This window comes from Chaetodon auriga, chromosome 10 (assembly GCF_051107435.1).
Source record: "Chaetodon auriga isolate fChaAug3 chromosome 10, fChaAug3.hap1, whole genome shotgun sequence".
NCBI classification, from domain to species: Eukaryota; Metazoa; Chordata; class Actinopteri; order Chaetodontiformes; family Chaetodontidae; genus Chaetodon; species Chaetodon auriga.
Window position 1 is genome coordinate 3496968 of NC_135083.1, and position 19974 is coordinate 3516941.

General features: G+C 45.1%; 1 protein-coding gene across 3 annotated transcripts; it reads right to left on the reverse strand.

Annotated features, from left to right (window-relative positions):
* Window positions 1-620: 620 nt before the first annotated feature.
* On the reverse strand, window positions 621-18614 carry mical1 (microtubule associated monooxygenase, calponin and LIM domain containing 1). Of its 3 annotated transcripts, none has more exons than XM_076740970.1 (24): window positions 18462-18614; window positions 15472-15781; window positions 14251-14458; window positions 13264-13371; window positions 13036-13131; window positions 12741-12896; window positions 11910-12010; window positions 11390-11647; window positions 10440-10555; window positions 9331-9457; window positions 8639-8717; window positions 8279-8426; window positions 7880-8070; window positions 6723-6829; window positions 6423-6473; window positions 6066-6309; window positions 5650-5717; window positions 4570-5374; window positions 4355-4479; window positions 4157-4270; window positions 3644-3737; window positions 3402-3495; window positions 3053-3126; window positions 621-1972 (listed from the first exon to the last, which is right to left on the reverse strand). In XM_076740970.1, exons 2-24 carry the CDS (start codon window positions 15727-15729, stop codon window positions 1779-1781), a joined length of 3816 nt encoding a protein of 1271 aa, XP_076597085.1. In that variant the 5' UTR covers window positions 15730-15781; window positions 18462-18614; the 3' UTR covers window positions 621-1778. The 3 variants fall into 3 exon arrangements, with proteins under 3 accessions (XP_076597085.1, XP_076597082.1, XP_076597084.1); XM_076740967.1 differs by having other exon boundaries at window positions 7868-8070; window positions 18462-18601; XM_076740969.1 differs by lacking the exon at window positions 18462-18614 and having other exon boundaries at window positions 7868-8070; window positions 15472-15868.
* Between the last annotated feature and the right edge of the window lie 1360 nt (window positions 18615-19974).

Genomic DNA, 19974 nt, shown 5'->3' on the forward strand with positions numbered 1-19974 from the left:
ATTCAGCAGACACAACTCTGCGAAGATGAGCCAGTTATCATGTGCATATTCTACACATTTTGACGACTGTGAAGTAATTTAAGGTAACTGGACACAAGTATCTCCTAAACACACCAGCAGCACCTTGTAGAGGTACAAGGTGCTGCTGGTGTGTTAAAAAATTAAATCTGGGCTTAAGAACCCTGAAAGCGTTCAAGTGGTCCAATGTAACCAGCTTTATACTTCCACTTCAGTACATTTCAGACAGAAATATAGTACTTTAGTACTCCACTGTGTTTTTTTGACATTAACTAAATACATATAAACATCTCATTAAGTATCAAATAAACTATCACACTGAGTACTTCTGAATACTAACTCCATGCCTGATGAGCTGAGGAGTTCCTCAGACATTACTGCTATGGCAGCATTAGTTTACTGGCAATCAAGAGGACAAGTGCGCACCCTAGAGGTTAGAGGTTAGAACAGCAGGCAAACCCTTTATATAACTACAGTTGTGTGTGTGGCCAAGGTTATGGCAACATGCCCAGTAACAAACAAAGCACCTGACAAGGCTGGACATGCATTAGTTAAAGCACTGAAGACCGTGATGTATCATCAAAAACAGGAAAACTGACGCATCAAAGTGCATGATCTTTATTTGATATACTGTGAAGTGCCGTCCAGGTGGCACAAAATGGCAGCAGAACAATGAGTATATAAGGCTCCTTTTCACTAACAACAAACTGCTCTTTGTCTTGATTTTGGCTATTCTGCCAGCACATGAATAGCAACACCTGCAAACGATAAATGATGGCGTTTAGAAATAGATGAACCGGTCCGTTAAGTCTGTTTCTCATTCACACCCGAATCCCTTGTGTTCATATAATACACCACAACTTAAAGAGCAGCCGACAGTTGAAGGCCATCAGTGAAAAACGTAGCTCTGATCCTAGAGGACTGAACGATCGACCCCTGAGATAAACTATCCCACATGCTATCAGGGAAGGTGAACAGCAGGGAGTGCTACAAAAATCAGAAAATTCATTAATGGAACGTAAGCCGGATAATAGAATGAAATCGTGAATAACGGAATTTAATAATTCAAATATTTACCTACCTTTCCGCTTCTTCTCCACCATCATATTTCTAGAATTTATTCAGCGTACAAATGCCAAACATAGAATTATGATATGTATATCATGTGTACAGTAGCACTTATTCATGATGTCACAGGTAAAATCAACGTGAACACTGAAGGACTCTCAAAAACACCATCTGTCCTGTGTTTTCAGCCTACATCCATCCCAAAGGCTCCGACGCCGGCTGCCGCAGGTTCCCCACCGCTGTCGTTCTCTGCTGCTGAGTCGCACGTTTCTGACACCAAACCAGGCCGAGTCCCCGGCTGGGTAACGACCATCTGCTGTGCCGTGGTTGTTAAATCACTGGAGGTCCTTTCTCAGGTGTGATCTGTTGCTGTGACCCCGATATCCGGGCAGGAACCCTTAGTCGAGGACTTGTTAGACGCCTCAGAGCTCCAGGCTAAAGTCTCCCTCTAGGGGGCGGATTGCAACTAAAATACCCTCAGCCTCTGGCCCTTAAGCCCCAACTCTTCCTCCTATCTGGAGATCGAGGAGCCGCTCGTGGTGGGTTACGCTCCGCAACGATTCTGTCTCATCTTTGGCTTCTCAAAAGTTCAGTTTCAGGTTCCAAGTCTGAAAGCAGCGAGTGTCACGCACAGTAGATGTGAGGGCATCTACAGTACAGGTTCATGCTGAGTACGTGTGTGTGCGACAGCCTTACGCCCAGTGAACCTGAGCTCCTGCCTTCGAGTGCCGTTTGGCCTCCCGGATGGAGAAGGCCTCTTGCTCCTCGCTCATCTCCTTCAGCCTCTTCTCCTCCAGAAACGCCACTAAGGAGTTCCTCATGTCCACCACCTCGATCATCTGCTGGAGGACCCGGTCTTCCTCCGCCTGCTGCTCCAATGTCTTGTCTGCGAGATGAACACATATGCAGCCTTTAAAGCAGCTATAATCCAACACTTTATGGAGCTTGACTTTCAGCTCATTGTTTAACTTTCCGACCTCCAACTTTTTTTCTTTCACCGCTCTCATAGCATCATGTTTGAGCTCTTAAACCCACTGCACACTAGCTGCCCAGCACTGAACAGCAGGCAGACACAGTTAGCAGCTAGCTGGTGAACACAGGGGAGCATTTAGCAGCTAAAGAGCCAGATATTACCCTCAGGTAATAGACCTAAAACACACCAAAACATGACTCCAATGAGGGATTGTGCTGCTCTGTAATGGCTAGATGAGAAAATTAGCTTCTGCTAACAAGTTCACCATATCAGCTTAAAATCAGTTGCTGCAGGTTTTAATTAAGAATGAAACTCAGCCACTAATCCAACACAGACGTGCACTAAACACAGACGTATTTAGTCTAAATTGCATCCTGTAATCCGGCTCTGACCGGCCTCTCCTCCAGCAGCAGAGAGGTCTAACATGAGGAGCGATGGCTGCATAAGACCAGACGACGATATATGACGACCCGTATTGTCAGACAACCCCGCCCTCTCTGTCACCTGTTATTTAATTATGTATTTTTGCAAAAAGACTTTTTGAAGGCACAAAGAATCTTCAGACTTGTCCTGCCTGTTGGGAAAGTTTCCAAATCTAATTTTCCTGGAGATTGATTGTGATTTCCTCCTGTTCATACTGACTGCAAAGTAAACATGCATCTTAGTGTTCAGCCAAAGCTAATATCAGCTAATCAAATCAAGACTTTTTAGGACAACATTTCCTCTTTCTGTACTATCCCGCCTTTACAGTTCAGCACAGACACATGGAGAACACATGGTCATATATTTGGGCTGACACTTCACTAAATGCACTGACAGGACTGAAGCGGAGCAGAAGAAGAGAAGGAAGGAAACATGCAATAATTGTTCCGGCTAAATACAATGGGTGCTTGTTTGTAACTTGTTTTCCTGTTACAGCCTCAAAATCAAAAAAGCCTGCTCAAGAACCTCCGACAACAAAACGTGCTAATGCGAGCACACCAAAGTACACACCCGTAAGCTCCATGTATTTCCTGAGCTCCATCTCCAGCATGCTCTGCTTGTCTTCCAGCTCCAGCTGTCGAGACCTGAGAGAAAAACAAACATCAGCTGAGTCATGTCAACATCACATCCTGCTGTAGCCGCGGGTCATTATGAGGCCATAAGACAAACAGAGCCCGACTGTATCGACGACTGCTTGCTGCCACGGTGAGAACACACAGAAACTGCAGTGTTTTTGAGGCGAAGGTCTGCGGACCCTCTGGCTACTCAGTCACTTCCGCTCCTGCACAAAAGCTGTGCTGTGTTCCCAGCCAGACGACACAGGCGCTCACTGTCTGAGCCAAGGAAGGTGCACACTTACGCCACCATGAGGTCAGACTCCTCGGAGACCAGCGCGTTCTTCTCGTGGACCAGTTGGATCCACTGTTCGATCATCTCAGGAGAGCCACTGCTGCCTGGAAGTGGAAGAGCGCAGTGTTTGGATATCCGTGTGTTCGTTAAGTTAGAAAGAAAGAGGAAGTGTTGTGGAACAAGATTCATGTGTGTGAGACAACACCCATGTGAGCGAGTGCGTCTGCAGGTTTCTGTAGACTCGGGTCTTACCAGCCTCTCCTCGCAGAGCTCGCTCCAGCTCTACACCCTTTTCCTCCAAGTCCTTGAAGGTCACCTCAATCTCCTCCAGTCTCCTCTGGATGGACTGTGAACCACGAAAACAACGTTTGTTGAGAAAAACATTAAAGTTAGATTCCTCATTCATTAAATCAAACCCTGTATTCACGGTCGCCATCACTTGAGTTTCTTTCTTCGTACTGTAAACAGATGCACATTTGCTCTTGTCTTGCATTTCAGACAAAGTAGCTGCTCAAGCAGTCCTCACTTTGACCTGTATTAAACAACACTTGCTGTTACTACCAGTATCCACAGGGGGCGCCACATCAACCAGGAAAGAAATCTCAAGGATTCAAACACACAATAAATATTCTGGAAAGAAATCGCTGCACTGTTGACAGATTAAGAGCAATAAAATTTGATTTTCGAGTTCATAGCTTCTGAGTGATGCTGGAGAAGCTGCTGATCCATAAAACATAGATGAGCGATGAGTATTGTGACACTGACCTGGGCTTTGCGCAGTCGCTGTAATTCGCTCATCTTGGCACGCCGCTCCAGCGTCCTCATCTTCATCAGCTCCAGCTTCTCGGCCTCAGCAGGGTCTGATGGCACAGTCTGGAACTGGAGGCAAAAAGTCAGCGTTGTTCGTGCACTTCTGGTAAGAATGAAGCAGCATGCACAAAGAAAACGTCAGGCTCTCCTTACTTTCTCATCAAATAAGTCCATATCATCTTGTTCAAACATCTCATCGTCGTCATCGTCATCATCGTCGTCGTCGTCTCCGTCGGCGCCCTCCTCTGAGGCGCTGTGAACGTGTCTGAATGTTGTTTCTGTGGTAAAAATGCAAGAAAGATGTTGTGACAAGTGTGACCAGATTGACCAAGATCTCAAACCAAAGAGGAGACGAGTGGTCAGCTTACCCACTCTCCCTGGATGACTGACGAGGACGCTGAGTCGGGGGTCTCTGCTGATCCTCGGGGACGAGAGATTCCAGGGGGAAAACTTGGACCGTACTCTGGTCTGCCCGCTTGGCATCTCTTTCCTCCTGAAGCAGCGCCGATTCCTCTTCTCCCGGACGTGACTGGCGGTGCTCCCGCTCCAGTAGCCCTCCTCTTCTTGTCCATCCAGGCCCTCTGGCTTCGGAGGGCTTGGGCCTCCTGCGGTTGCGGAGGAGGAGGAGCAGGAGGAGGATCCACCAGGGGTCTCTGAGTCGGAGTCTGCGCTGAAGCTCTGAAGATTCACCAGTTGGGTTTTCTCCTCAGCGGTCAGCTGAAGCTTTCGGAGCGACTGCTTCGGACGGGAGTCTGGCGCTGCCTTGGAGATCTCCGTCAGGGCTGGAGACGAATGTTTTTCTGGAGTGGAGGGGTTGAAAATGTGGAGCGTGCGAGGCTTTGCGGTTGGAGGAGACGGCTGAGGGCTGGGGTTCTGCCGAGAGAGACGGGGCTTGGGGACCGGACAGGGCGCGTTGGGAGGAAGCTCCTCAGTCTCCTCCTTGGGGGGTGCTGCTACCTCAGCTTTTGATGGAGCGTCTGTGGAAACTTTCGATGTGTGTGGTTCTTGGGATTCCACTTGGGATTCAAGTACATGACGGTCCTGCCCTTCAGGTTCATGCGTGGGACCACAGTCCAGAGTGTGCTCGTACTCCTCATCTGACGGAGACGGGGTGTAATCGTCGCTGGAAAGCCCATTCTCTTCATTTGTCCCTTTCAGATTTCCTTCGCTATCCTGCAAACAGAAATGACATTGAAAAACAAAAAAGGAAAGTGCTCATGATGTTTTGGTCTGCAGGCCTCACATTCTTTGACACAATGATTAGCTGTGCATAACTGCTGCGAGCGAGTCAGCCCTGCAGGCTGATGACATCAGACCAGCACCAGAAGGATGATGTATCATGCAACAGAAGATTGTGTAACACAAGCATTATGAACACAAGGATTCGACATGGAGTCTGGAGCAGCACGCGGCAGAATGGCTTACATCTGTTCTGCTCAGTGACCCACCTTACAAGACGGTTCAGCCCCGTCTGCCAGCTCCAGCTCCTCAGAGTGCAGCTCACAGAAAAATCTCCCTGAGGAGACATCACAGATAAAAACAATAAACGGAGTTGAAAAGTCAGAGACAAGCGACGTGCTCAAGAGGAAAAACCCTGCTGTTCTCTTAAATCATTCATCACTCATCTCAGTCTGAGTGGAACCCCCTTTAAAAGGGTCTCAGTGCAAATTATTAATTAGACAAATAAATAAATAACTAAGTGGTGCTTCACTTACTGGAGCAAAACCTTGTCCTGGCTTTGAGAGAGCACATTATACCACAGGTTGGAACCAGAATTACAAGTGATTTGTCCTCAGCGACACAGAATCAAGAAGAAGCTGCTGAATAGGGATGACTGGAGCAGATTTTAGCAGCAAGTGCTCACCTGTGGTCTGGTCGAAGGTGTATCCTCCCAGCCTGAGTGTGATGCCGCACCGGTGGCATGTGAAGCAGCTCCGATGGAAGAACTTGCCCTCGGCACTGATGCGCTCCAACACGTAGACCCTCTGACCGCAGAAGTAACACTCCTCGCTGTTGGTCATCACCGCACCGGGACCGGGACCGGGTTCAGGCTCAGGAGCAGGTGTGGGTGTGGGACTGAGCTCAGGGGACACAGGAAGCACCACCGGCTGAGGGAAGAGGTCGTAAGGCAGAGTTAAACTCAGTGAGGCAAAAACAAGACGAATTAGTAGTGAAAGCTTCGAAAGCAGAATCCGGTTAGTCAAACACAGCTCGCACTGACCTCATCTTCCATCCTCGTCTCTCTTGCTCGTTTCTCAGATGCCAGAATCTCCTGCAGAGAAAACAAGAAAAAAAAAACAACCGTCGCATGACCTGATTATGCAGAGAATATTCAAACGAGCCTTTTCAATGAATAACCACAATCCGCTTCCCATGAAATAACAGACGAAACGGGCGTGAGTCACACAGAGCGAAGGCCCAGACGTGACCTCCAGCCGCCGAGCCGGCGCGTTTGAAGATATCTTTACCAAACACTTCTGGCTGCTGTGTAAACACTGAGCCCTGGTCACAGTGGGCGTACCTTGCGTCTTTGCAGAGAGTTGTGCTTCAGCTTGTTCAGGAAAAAGATAGCTGACTGTGTCTGGGAGAGAGTCAGAGGCTTGGACGATGGCAGGAAGCCTGCAGGTTCTGTAGCCAGCACAAAATGAAAGAAAGAAAAATGTCAGAGGGACACACAGCAGATTCACTTTATCTTCCTGTTACACTGCAAGCCTGGAGACACCTCACTGCTGGCCTACTTGCAGCTTTGCATACAGCTGCATAAAATCTTCTGACTGCCTTTTTCAATATCCTCAAGGTAATATCCTTTTATGTCGGATACTGTGTCAGAAATCTAAATAATCCCTCTTGTATTTTCCGTAGCGTCACAGCAGCAGCAGCAGCAGCTGAATTCAACTTGTCAATCCACATAAAAAGTCCTCAGCTCCAGCTCTGACTACCACTCCCACTCTTTCATCACTCAGATAAGGTTACCGGAGACTGACAGCTCCCTCCTGCCTGCACATCAGTCAGCGGATGCCGAGCGGAGCAGCGCAGCATCACAGACACGGGAGCGTATCACACCCACTCCAATTCATTCACTGCCTTCAAACGCTGGGTTCACATTTACGCTGCACAAACTCCTCACGGTACAAAGGCTGTGAAAAATACCTCTGCTGCAAACAGCCGGGAGGAAAATCCTGCTTCAGCGCAGGAACAGCAGACCCCCTTCAGGAAAGCTAGTCCCACCAGAGCCCCGATCGGCCAGGTCCACACCGAGACTGTGTGCTCTGCTGCTGCTGGGCTGGCTGAGAGCAGGAGAGCAGCTCGACCAGTAGAGGCTGGCTCTGAGCACAGCACTGGCCACTTGAGCCAAAATGAATTCTGGGTAATGTGCTCTTAAAGAGACAGCAGCCATTTGATCACTTCTCAACAGCAAACACATTTCAGTGGGAGGACACCTGACCCTTTTAAGGTGATGCTAATGCTGTGCAGTGTCTAAGCAACCGGGTTACGTAAGATTGAGGCTGCTGTCACCAACAGCTATCTCCAGGATAATATCGGAACATAAACAGCATTAAAAATGACATAATTAAGGAAAACATTAACTGTGGTGTATTGCAAAGTGCTTTTTTGGCTTTTCCATTTGGCCTTGCTTGATATTCTTTTTACCCTTGTACAACATACCCAAACCTTTACCTTTCGCCGGCACACTGAAGGCCTTTTGGATCTGGGTGAGATAGAGGACCATAGACAACTTGTCTATCTGACCGCTGTTGGCTAAATCACTGGCAGACATGACAGGTGGGATGCCCAGCTCCTTCTCCAAGATGCTAAAAGCCAGTTGGTTGTTGTGGACGGTGCTGGACTCATCCAGGGAGGACATGTTACTGTGGACGAGTTAAAAAGATGGATTATTGTACAGAGGGTGCCACTAAATTAGTTTTTGGTTACTCTTTGGTTAGCCAAGGATTTTATTAGGTCAAATGTCTTAAATGCACATTTTCTTTGAAGAACTGGGTCAAATTAGCATAATTAAACCATTACGTATCTATACAGCATCCTACAGGATGTTAATGCTAATGGCTAATGACTCACATGAGCTGAGGCCTGAAGTGGTGGATCAGAGCACACAGAGCCAGGCCGGACCTCCAGGACTGGGTGAAATCTTTGACATCCACATTCTCATAACCCGCCGTGTGTTTCTGGCACCATTTCAGCAACTCTTCAAAACCACTGACTGAATCTGGGTGGATGAACACGGACAATTCATCAGACTCCGCAACCTTGTTGTGGTTTTACAATCATGAAAAATGTCTGGCTCTGACATGTAAATATGGTACGAGTGAAGTGTCAATACCACGGAGCCACAAAGTGCTTCCTGCTTTACTCAACACGCCTCAAAGAAAAACCATCATGCACTGAGCCTGAGGGGCTGCACAGTGAGGTAAAGCTGACCTTGACGCATGTGCGGCAACCGGTTCTTCTCTTTCTTGCTCGATGGATTGGATTTATCAACATCATACAGGTGCTGCACCTAAATGAAATGACAGAGATGTTAGTCAATAGACTCTGATTAAATTAACCTCTGAACAGGAGCACAGCAAGACCTCATAATAATGCAACTTTGTGTGGGAGTCAAAACTGCTGTCAGAATTACTTTGCTGACAATAAATATGTAGAACACCTGATACTTAGAGGTCCAGCGTGTGGGATTTAGGAAGATTTATTGGCAGAAATGGGATATAATATTCATACGTATGTTTTCATTTGAGTATGATCACCTGAAAATAAGAATAGCTTTGTTTTTGTTTCCTTACAATGAGCTCTTCATATCTACAGAGGTGCCTTCACATGTTGTCAGAAAGGACAAACCAATCATGAGCTCCAAAGAGCGCCTTTGGCGTTTTCCATGGCCTCCGTTGGGAAGCAGTCTGCTGCTAGATGCCACTACATCCTACACACTGGTCCTTTAAACTCAGGCTGATATTTATTTCCTTACTATTTAAACAGAACGTGAAGTCTATTTTGTTAACGCTGCCTTACTCTCATGTCTTCTAGACTTTAATCTGCATCTCTGAATAACCTCCACGCTCAAAGTGACCCTGATTCAGATCTGTGTTGAGTAAATAAAGGATAACAGTCCTGACCTGGCTGGTCTGGATGGAGGACAGGTTGACTCTGGTGTAGCGTGTTTTGGGGTTGATGCTGTAGCCAGCGTAGTTTTTGCTGGTGTTCTCAGGTGTGGTCTGGGACAGGATCTGGTAGATACTCTCTCTGTATGTTTGTGAAGAAAAGGGGTAATTCAGAGTCGAGCACAGCCCGAAATCAATCAGCACATGGAAACCCAGAGATATTATGCATTGAATGAGTTTGAAAATAACCAGAGAGGTTGTAGACACCTTATTTTGTCTTGTCAGCCATATTTTCATTAAAGTTTTGTCTTGAAAATTCCTTAATCTCACATTTGGCACATTTTACAGGAAAACATGACTCGAGTCAAACACCAGAAGCCTCATCGTTTTATTCTTGTCACATCAAGGAATCATGCTGAAATAATTTTTACATCTATGCAATCAAAACAACTACCCAGCACACTAATTATCTCAGGATGGGAGATCCTCCTCATGAGCTGATCCACGGGTATACTGATGATCTGGGACTATGTATGTATATATATATATATATATAGTTTGTTTTTCAAAGCCATCTATTGATTTTCTAAACTTATAATCCTTATTTTAGTCTCCCTTTGACCAAATATTGTACTGTAATTCTGTAGTAGAACCTACACTGCAAAAAGTGAAATCACAGGAAGATGAAATGTCGTAAATCAAAGCGTTATGTTATATCCTCTTAGCAGGCAGTTTTTATGTTGGAGCATCTCACTTGGGTCGAGCTTTGTTGTCTTTACTTATCTCTAGATTTTATAACTTGTGGCAGATTTTATTAAAGGTTCTGAGTCACTTAATGCTTGAAACTTCCACAAGAACAAAACTGTTTTGTTGAGGTCATAATTTCTTTATATCCACACAAAACACTTGTTTTTCACTGTGTGTCAGCAATTGACAGAAACACTTTCTCTATCTGAAAGTGCAGCATTTCACTGAATTAACAGTTAGTGCAGGTGGTGAGAAATATGGCAGGAAGTGAAGAAACAGGAAGTAGTTTCATCATGTGTTTTTTTCTTATGATGTAAGAGATAAAACCCGGCTGTCAGCACTGTGTGCCGCTTAGTGGTTTTATGAAGCCAGCTCACCGCTCAGCCAGGACCTTGAGATGCGGGACCCCCATGCCCCAGCTCCTCACCATCCACGCTGTGTCGAAAGCAGCTAGAAAGCCACGGGCGATACCCGTACCCAGGGGCCAGAACGGCTGCAGGGAACACAGCATAAGAACAACATTAACATAACCTCGCAAATAATGAGCAGTGTAGCAGATATACAGTGAGTGATTATCACACTGCAGCTGACCAGCTTTTCACACTCGACATGAAAGATTATCAGTCATCAATAAGACTACGTGTCACACTAGCTGCTATGAGAGAGACACAGAGGTGCTTTAAGCTAAATGCTAACGTCAGAATGCAAACAAACTGACGATGAACATGCAGATGTTTAGTCTGCACACAGCCGTGCTTTGAGCTAAAGGCTGATGTTAGCACGCTAACGTGCTCAGAATGACAATGCTAACAACTGTTCAGCAGGTATTATGTTCAGCATGCTCATCATCTTAGTTTAGCATATTAATTGCTAATTAGAACTAAGTAAAGTGAAGCGGGTGCTCATGGGAATGTTGTCAGTTGTGCAGTTATGAACCAAAGTATTATACAAATGCAAAGCTTGAACAAATGACCCGTCAAAAACGTGAAGTTATAACAACGTATCTTGAGGGAGATGTTGCCAGATTTCATGGCAATCTATCAAAAAGTTGTTCAGACATTTAACTCAAAACAACAAATATCAACCTAATGGCGGTGGAGGAAAAGTCGATGGGTCACATCATCTGGTGACCATGAATGTTCGTATATTTTCTTCCAATCTATTTTGTAGATGCTGAGACATTTCACTGGATAAATAAAAAATTTGGCACTACATGAAAAGATGGTTTCATCCTCTGGGGACCATGAATGCACCTTCCATCCATAAACCAAAGCGGTGGACGAACTGTGGCTAAAAACGTGAACTTGGGGACATTTGCACCACTTACCTCCACCAGGCAATCTCCAACAAGACCCATCAACAATTTCTTGCCCCTCCTCTCCCTGACCAGGGAGGCATTCTCAGCGCGTTGCATGCAGGTGAAGTCAAACATGGCCACGTCTGGCTGGCCGGCGTGGTTCAGAGCAAACTGGAGATCGGGCAGTTTGCCACCTGTGGAGAAGTAGGCGGCATCGTGGGCATAGAGGCGCAAAGCCTCGGGATCCACGTTTGCAGGAGCCAGCAGCTCCTCTGCATTGCTGCAGTCCTGTAAAGACAGAGAGGTGCGATCTGATGAGTCATGGCACCTTTTCTGAGTCGGAGTGACAAGTCTCATACCCGGTTTACTGCATTAGCTAAAGGTTCAGGTCTGCAGAGAAAGAGGAGATGATTGACAGCTCATCTCCTCAGGAGCACCTGCATGGCTGGTTCATCCATCTGGTTTGTTGCTTTTTCTTTACCGGACAGAAATGCAGCTGGTGCCAATGAGAATCACACTTTTTTCCTGGTAATGGATGTGTTGTTCTCACCTGTTTAATGACCCCCTTCTTCAGCAAGCTCTCCTTCTTGGCAGTCATGACAAAGTAGTGGGTGTCGTCTTTGTAGTAGACAATATTCTCCAAATCAATACCTGGAATGGAAAATGGAGAGAGAGCACGGTGGGCATAGAGAGCAGCGCAGGAGAGTGGGAGAATCAGGAAGGCGGACAACCAGAACAATTTCTATTCGAAAGTGAAAATTTTCAGTATCATTAGCTTGTCTGATTTAGCTTTTCTGTCATTTTTACTGCAGAGTGGGAGAGGAGATGCAGACATGAGGAGGTCAGAGAGAATTAAAAAGTCATTCAACATGGTACGATCAGGGCGATGAGCGTGAAGCACACAGTCCCTGTAAGGTTTCTCCACAATGAGGGTGGAGTCAGAGCAGAGGAGGTCAGAGAGGAAGGGTGGATTTCATCATGGTTAACGCTGTCACAGGAAATTAACTGAGGATTGGAACTGAGATTAACAGCCTTCCAGCGTTTTTCGCACTTCACACTGAACCCGACCTGACAGCGGGTGTGAACGCTCATTTCATGCCTTCGGGGCTGTGCTCAGCGAGGCACAACAGAACGATAAAATGAAAATAAAAGCGCTCGTGTTCATTAGAAATGTTCCCGTTCGGTGGCTCCGGCTTCATAACTCATGTTCTCACTTAGTGCGCGCTGCGGCTCAAAATAAATGAATGTGAAACAACTGATTCTCTCTTTTCCTGCTTCATTTTTTAAAAACTGATAGCGAGCAGACAGCTGCTTCACTGCAAATCAAGACGTCCTCTTCCATCCAGCTGACTCTGACCGTGCAGCTCATACGGCTTCATACCCGTCTCGGTGAGGAGCTCTTGGAAGAACTTCTGGTTGTAGATGCGTGCCACACCGCTGATCTCTGCTACTTGGGCCTCGGCAGCCGTGTTTCTGTTGATGAAGTTGGCTGTGATGCCGATAGCCAGCTTTCCTCTCAGCTCTTTGTGTTTAAAACCTGATCGTTTGGGAGACAAGAAAAGAGGAAACTGGTTTGTGCTTTCTGGCTTTGTGTAACAGGCAGGCCTTGCAAAATTTCTGTGCTCCCTTTTTCATAACATTGGGAACAGAAGTGATTCAAGGGTTGTTTGTCTCACCATCAGGGACAAACCTGCCGCCTCCAGCAGAGATGAAGACATCAAACTGGAAGGCTGCAGCAGGATGAGAGGCAGGCTGCAGCTTGGCCATCCAACCTGTCAGAAACATATCAAACCTTAATGTGGCCTGAACCTCAGCAGACAAATTTACATACTGCTGCTTCCTAAAAACAACTGATGGTGATGCACAGAGCAAAACTGACTGATTGCTGGTCGGGATGTAAATACCGTTTTCTCCTGTTGGCTCAATCAGGCCTTGAAACTCCACTCCGGTGTGCACCTCCACCCCGAGGAGCAGCGACACTTTCAACAGAATCAACTGCAGCTGACGGATGCCTGAAAACACACATGTATGTTTCAGATAACCGAGATATGAGATAGACAGCCGGCGCATGCAAACACAAAGTTAAAGAGGAGCTACAGCTGCAGCTTGTGAGTATTTTCATTACTGAATAAAACGCACTTGAGAATTGGCTTAAAGTATTGAGGGATGTGTTTGTTGCCATCCCACAGTAGTTAGGAATAATCCTCCAATGTTTTGCATGCTAACGTCTTTTTGTTACGAATCCAAACCCAGTACTCCACCAATTTAGCGTAAAGAGGATTAAAACAGATGCAGCTGAACCAGAGATATGATCTTTTTTACTGCATGCATCTTCTCCCTCGTCTAAACTTGGTGCCTCCCACAATGCAACTCGACCATCAACACTGTTCAGATATTTGGGTATGTTATGCTAACAGTGGCTAACGTAGCCTCGTCCTGCTGTCCTGCTTTTCGACGCTGACTGAAGTGACATTACTTGAGGCAATTACCAGAAAAGCTTTGCACGATTGTTTTCTCAAACGCAGCAGTACTCCACAAAACCTGTAAACAGACTTTCATGTGTAAAATTGGTGACGTTTCCCTTTAAGTGCATCACAGTTAGGTGGTTGAAATACTTCAAAAAGTATTGAAATCACAGACGTACTAAGGCTCATAAAGAGGTGGAGTCCTTTAGTGACTCTGTTGATGCCATAATGTTATTCCGTCCATGACTCGACCTCCTTCCCCTCATCAGACACCAACATGTTTAAGTTTATGTTGTAGATTTACTTTCTGTTCATCACTGAATGGATTACTGGGATAATCATTTCAGCCCTAATGGGAACATTTCAAAGCAAACCCAGACCGGGTCCTCAGAAAAGGCTCATTAAGCAGAGTCATTAGCCACTCACTGATGTGATCCAGAGACCCGGTGCAGAATTTGCCGTAGAACTTCTTGGCTCCGAGCCCGCGGAGGTCACAAATGGTGTAGGGCCACAGGTGGAGAACATTGTTCCTGGAGAAAGACTCTCTCTTCTCCAACACCACCACCTGAGCCCCCAGCAGGGACAGCTCGATGGCCGTTCTCAGCCCACATGGCCCAGCACCCAAAACAAGACACTAAGAGAGAGGAGGAGGAATCAGACAAGCAGCTAGCGTGGATGATGTGACGCTAATCAGAGCATGAGGAGCAGCAAACTGTTCCTGTCAGTGTTTTTCTATCTGCTGTTTGTGTGTTAATATCACTGCTGCGTTCATGTGTTTGCTGCGTTTTACTGCTGTAGATGTTTCAGCTTGAGCTCATTTGAACTGCTTTGTATCCTGTTGGCTGGTTTAATCTGCAGCAATGCATCGTCTTCTATAAGATCGTCACATGTTTGAGGCGTGGCTGTCCTGTGAGAACCACGTATCTCCAAAAAGTTTTGATGAGCTCAGAAAAACAGCCTGTTTTCAGCTTCGTGACGATTCATTTTCAGCTGATCCGAGAGACTTTTTAGAGAGTTTATTTAGCTGAAGAAGGAGGAGAGTTTCCTCAGCCCATAAAGGAAGACTTGATCCTTCGTTTTATCACAAACATTCAACATCAACACATCTGGAGACACGTGGTTTTCACTCGACAGGAAGGCGAAGAAACAGCGTAAAGGTATCTTGTAACTAAAGCTGTCAGACAAATGTAGTGGAGGAAAAAAAGAATAATATTCGCCTCTGAAATGAAGTGAAGTATAAAATTACAAAATGGAAACGCTCAAGTATAAGTATCTTGAAATTGTCCCTTAGTGAAGTACTTGATTCTGTTCCACCATAATAAATGATGATACTTTGGGTTCAGTTAAAACCACAGATAACATATACATATAAACAGATATATTCCAGTGGTGAAGGGCTGCAACATTTTGTACTAATATTCATATTAAATACTTATACTTGAATCTGATAATTACATTGATGAATTATTAGCAGTTTTCAGTGTTTTCACCAGAAAAATCATAAATACGCTGTAAATCAAACTTGATTAAAAGTCAGAGCAGTGTCTGTCAGATCACCACAGATATCAAAAGAATGATCAATTCACCACCAAAAGACCTTTTAGATCCCTTTAAAGTGCAGAAAAAGAAGAGCATCGCGGCCACTACCTTGTTTTTGCTGCATGCTTTTCCTTGCTGGTAATCTGGGTGAGATGCTCTTTTGTCCAGCTTTGTCCACAGAGCTTTGGCCTTCCAGTAGTTCAGTCTTTCCTTTAACTTGCTGTAAAAGCTCCTGAAATCCTTGGGATTGATGTCTAGTTGCCTGCAGAGAGCGACAAAGTTTTGCCTCACATCCTTACAAGTCTGGGCTTGGATGAAGAGGTCAAACGCCGCGTGTGAAGGGTTGACGGGGTCCTGGCTCGCCATAGCGGAGGAGGATGGCTGACCCGGTCCTTGGTTCACTGGGTTTGTTGGTTAACTGTGAAAGAGGAAGTTACATGGTGGTTTTAAAACTTCATACCTAGAAATAACTGCCGTGGGGGAGGTTTACTGTAAATGATCAAAGCGCTGCAAAGTCCTTGTTGTTTGCATTTACAGAGGTGGTCCAGTCTTTTAAGCCCTCTACCATCCATGCGAGAGGAAGTCTGCTCCTCATGTTCACCTAATTATAGTCCAGGAGTTTTCACGCTGAGGACGTCTTTGTCACCTGGTCGGCTGAGTCATCACTAACTTCCTCCTTGCGGTCTCTGCATCTTTTCAGTTTTACGACTGCCCTGCAGGGAACAGCCCGCCCACAGCCGATGTGTCACCCTCACACAGCGCCTCAGGACCAGCCTGTCATTGGTTTTGGTGTGTACGAGTACATCGTTTCATGGAAACATATGGCTCTCACGCAGTGTGAGAAAGGAGCCTTTTTCCGTATGTTTGGACGAGAATGACTGCTGTCTATCACCTCAGACACGCAAGCTGGTTTCAGTATCTATTGTTGTGCAATGTTTTAGTAGCTTGTCTTTTTAATTGGTGCTTCAGAACTTAAATAAATAAAAGTATTATTATTATCATCATCATCATTACTATTACTATTATAGGCTGGGGGACACTGTTGAAACTAATATCCAGTATTAGTAAAGTGTCACACTCTGGCAAATGTGTGCACTTCAGTGAAATGACACAAAACATAACATACAGATTACTTCATCAATTAATTGATTAATGGCTTGTTCTACAAAGCATCACTAAAGTGTGAAAAGTGTCTCCGATAATTTAAAACAGCTACAGGCAACGACTTCAAATGTCTTGCTTTGTCCAACCAACAGACCAAAGTCCAAAGACATTCAGTTATTCAGTCTGGTGACCAATCGCTGCAGCTCTAATCGAAATCTTCAGCACCTCATTTAGTTAGTTTTTAAATTACATTTTGCTGGAATTATTAAGTTGGAACAGCAGAACTGCCCAGCTCACGACTCAAAACCTATGTGTCAGCATTTACTTAAGGTGGATTCTTTTCATAAACAAGTGTCAATTGTTAATCTTCTCTGTAAATACGGCACACAAACGTTAAAAGCGCTGTTCCTGCAGGACACGTCTACAACATTTTAACACTTTGCAAGCAGCAGCAGCAAGTCGTGGCCTGCACTTCCTCTATGAACGCGCACGCATCACTTCCTGACTGTAACATTAACCTCATAGTTCCCCTCTGCTTCCTCGACGCAGAGTTTGTAATTACCATCACATAGACCATTGCAACATGTGTGTGTGAACCGAAACTGCATTTAAACTGGGGATTTTTGAAGGGTAATTATATTTAAAACCATTAAACTCCCATCTCCTGTTCATTAACTGCAGAGTGGACACTACAAGAGGAAGCAAACAGGCCTCTGGACACAAACAGAGCAGAGTCACCTTTGGTCTGAAATGATAAATCAACATTACATCACAATTAAAGTCTGCTAACTGTAAATAGAGCCAATCCTCCATTAGAGGACGAAACAACATTTACCAGGAATAAAACGGCCTGTGAAGACGAGACAGCCTGTCAGAACTAAAAATAACTCTGAGGATCATCGTGAAACTTTTATCTAATTCCCAATGAGGCTGCTGTATTTATACTGTGTGCTATATTTTCTGTTTGTAACTGGCCTGAAACATGAGCAGCAGCAGCAGAACAAACATGAAAGCACAAACGAGTTTCTCATGGTTTTAAAAAAAATAAAAATAAATTGGCTTTTGTGACACCTCTAAATATAGTTTGAGGATGGTCATGCTGTGTGAAGTGTCATCTGTGGCAGAGGTACACACAAACACACACACACACACACACACACACACATACACACACACACAGTCTTTGTCACCTGACTTGCGTAAAGCAATTTCTAAGGAAGAGACAAGTTCCAGCAGGAATCCAGTGGAAAAGATCAGACAGACAACCAGGATTTGAAGGTGAATCGACCTGATTTTCCACTGGATTGGACTGGATTGACCCACCTTATTACATGTGTAAGCTCTGCGCAGTGTGCCTGGCAGCGCTGTGTGTATCAGGATGTTGGATCAAACACTGATCTGCAGCCTGGCAGGATTTTTGGAGAGGGACACGGAGGCAAGCAGAGGGGAAAGATGAGAGGGATAGAGGGAGAGGAGAGGAAATAAAACATGGATTTTCCTGCACTTATCTGGCTCTGACAGACATCCACAGTCTGTGCTGAGGCCTTAAAACAAAAACCTTTCAAAGGTTCACAATGATAGTAAGCTGTGCATGAGGAGGAAGGTGTGGCAGTGAGCTGAGTGCGCTGTGCCAAAGCAGGCTGCAGTCTCAACATGTTACCGAGTGCAGGAAGCCAGATTTAAAAGAACGCACGCATGCTGCAAGAGCTGACAAAGCACGGCCATAAACGGAGCCGTATGACACAAACAAGCGCATCCATTCACGGGGTTTACAGTGGACGTGAAACACGGCAGATATGACCATCAGCAGAGGGCAGCAGCACATCATCAGGCCACAAAACGCACCGACAAAACTTTGAAACTGACCACATTCACTGAGAGAATGAGAAAAGTCTCCCGCACACTGAGCAAACGGACACACACACACCATCTTTCACACAAGAGTGAAATCCGAGCAGAGTTCAGCCTCAAACTGAGTCCTGGACTTCGTTTACCGGCTCTGTGGTCGTGCTGGAAGCCGCTTTCCGTCAACCTGCATCCTGTTTCCACCTCCTGTTGTCGGCTTTGTTTACAGGTGAAGAGCGCGCGCTGCCTCACCTGCGCCGAGCGACCAGTCCGCGCGAGTGGAGTCTCTTCCGGGACTTTCTGCCGAAGCCACGGACACGGCGCGAGCAGCAGCGCACGTGACGTGACGGCAGGATGGGAAGGTGTTAAGGTGAACCGGCTGTTCTCATTAAAGGAGCGCTGGAAAGATTTAAGCTAAAGATAGACACGAGCTACACCTGCGTTTTACCGCGCAGGTACAGATCAGGTGTTAACGTACAGGTCGATGTCTCTGATGTTGATGTTGGACAGACGTGTGTTGATTTGACCTGCGACAGACTCACAATGAACTCTGGACTGTTCCGGCCTGTTCAGGTCGCTCTTTACTGTTTCAGTGTTTCAGTGGGACAGTTGTTATTATTGTGCACCTCTTTGTTGTAAATAAAGAAAGTTTTGAAAGAAAAAAAAAAAGGCTAACCTCATGACCAATGAGCCACTGATAAATATGAGTGATATGACCTATTCACATATAACAACATCAACAATAATGATGAAATAATAATAACACCGATTGGCTTTTCTGCTCCATGATTTGAGTTTCACACAGACCCCAAAAAACCAGAACAACAGCAGCATTAACAATGAAAATTTGAGCCTAAACGATGAATCTATTAATACGTAAATGAAGGAAAACAAGTCAGCGTCTTAATTATCAAAACAATTTGGTGCTTCAGTCTTCTCAGATGTGATGTTTGGATTGAGTCTCAGGAAACTGTGATGGACACTTTCTTCTATTTTCTGACTAAATTAAGTCGATGAAAATTCATGTATTTAAACATGTTTACGGCTGAGGTCTCATTATAATCTGACTTCTGGAACATGTCATCAGTTCAAACATCATGTTTATAGGAAACTCATAAAATGATGGAAAAGTCATGAAGTAACACGATGATAAAACAGTATGTGTGTATTTGTATTATATAGTCCATGGGCCAGACCAGATATCGGTACCACTCAGGGTGACGAAGGTTACTTATATTTTTTTAAAAGATCTATGTCTGTTGATGATATTTTGCAATTTCTTGAAGGGGCGGGTATACTTCATGAGCTGATAACTATGATTTAGCTACCACTCTGGAAGGTCTATCATACCAAAATATCATCTACAGACATAGATCTTTTAAAAAAATGTAAGTAACCTTCGTCACCCTGAGTGGTACCGACAAGTGAAAATCTGGGGTCAGGCCCATGGACTATATGCTTTGTATTTGTACATTTGTATTCTTTAATTATATATTAAATGCTGTTTCCATGTTAATGTAATAATCCTGTGAAATAATATGTTAACATAACACTGAGGCAGGCGTCCATGAGTACTTTTACTTTATTTTAAGTACATTTTGCTGGTAATACTTCTGTTCTTTGTGATATTGGTACTTTTAGTCAAGTAAAAAAAATGTAATA

Coding starts and splice junctions, on each gene's coding strand:
- mical1 (XM_076740967.1), bottom strand. CDS start 15,729: ATGGCGAGCCAGGACCCCGTCAACCCTTCACACGCGGCGTTTGACCTC. Junction 4,480..4,569: donor CAGTCATCCAGGGAGAGTGG/GTAAGCTGACCA, acceptor TTTTTACCACAG/AAACAACATTCAGACACGTT. Junction 3,496..3,643: donor AGCTCTGCGAGGAGAGGCTG/GTAAGACCCGAG, acceptor TTCCACTTCCAG/GCAGCAGTGGCTCTCCTGAG.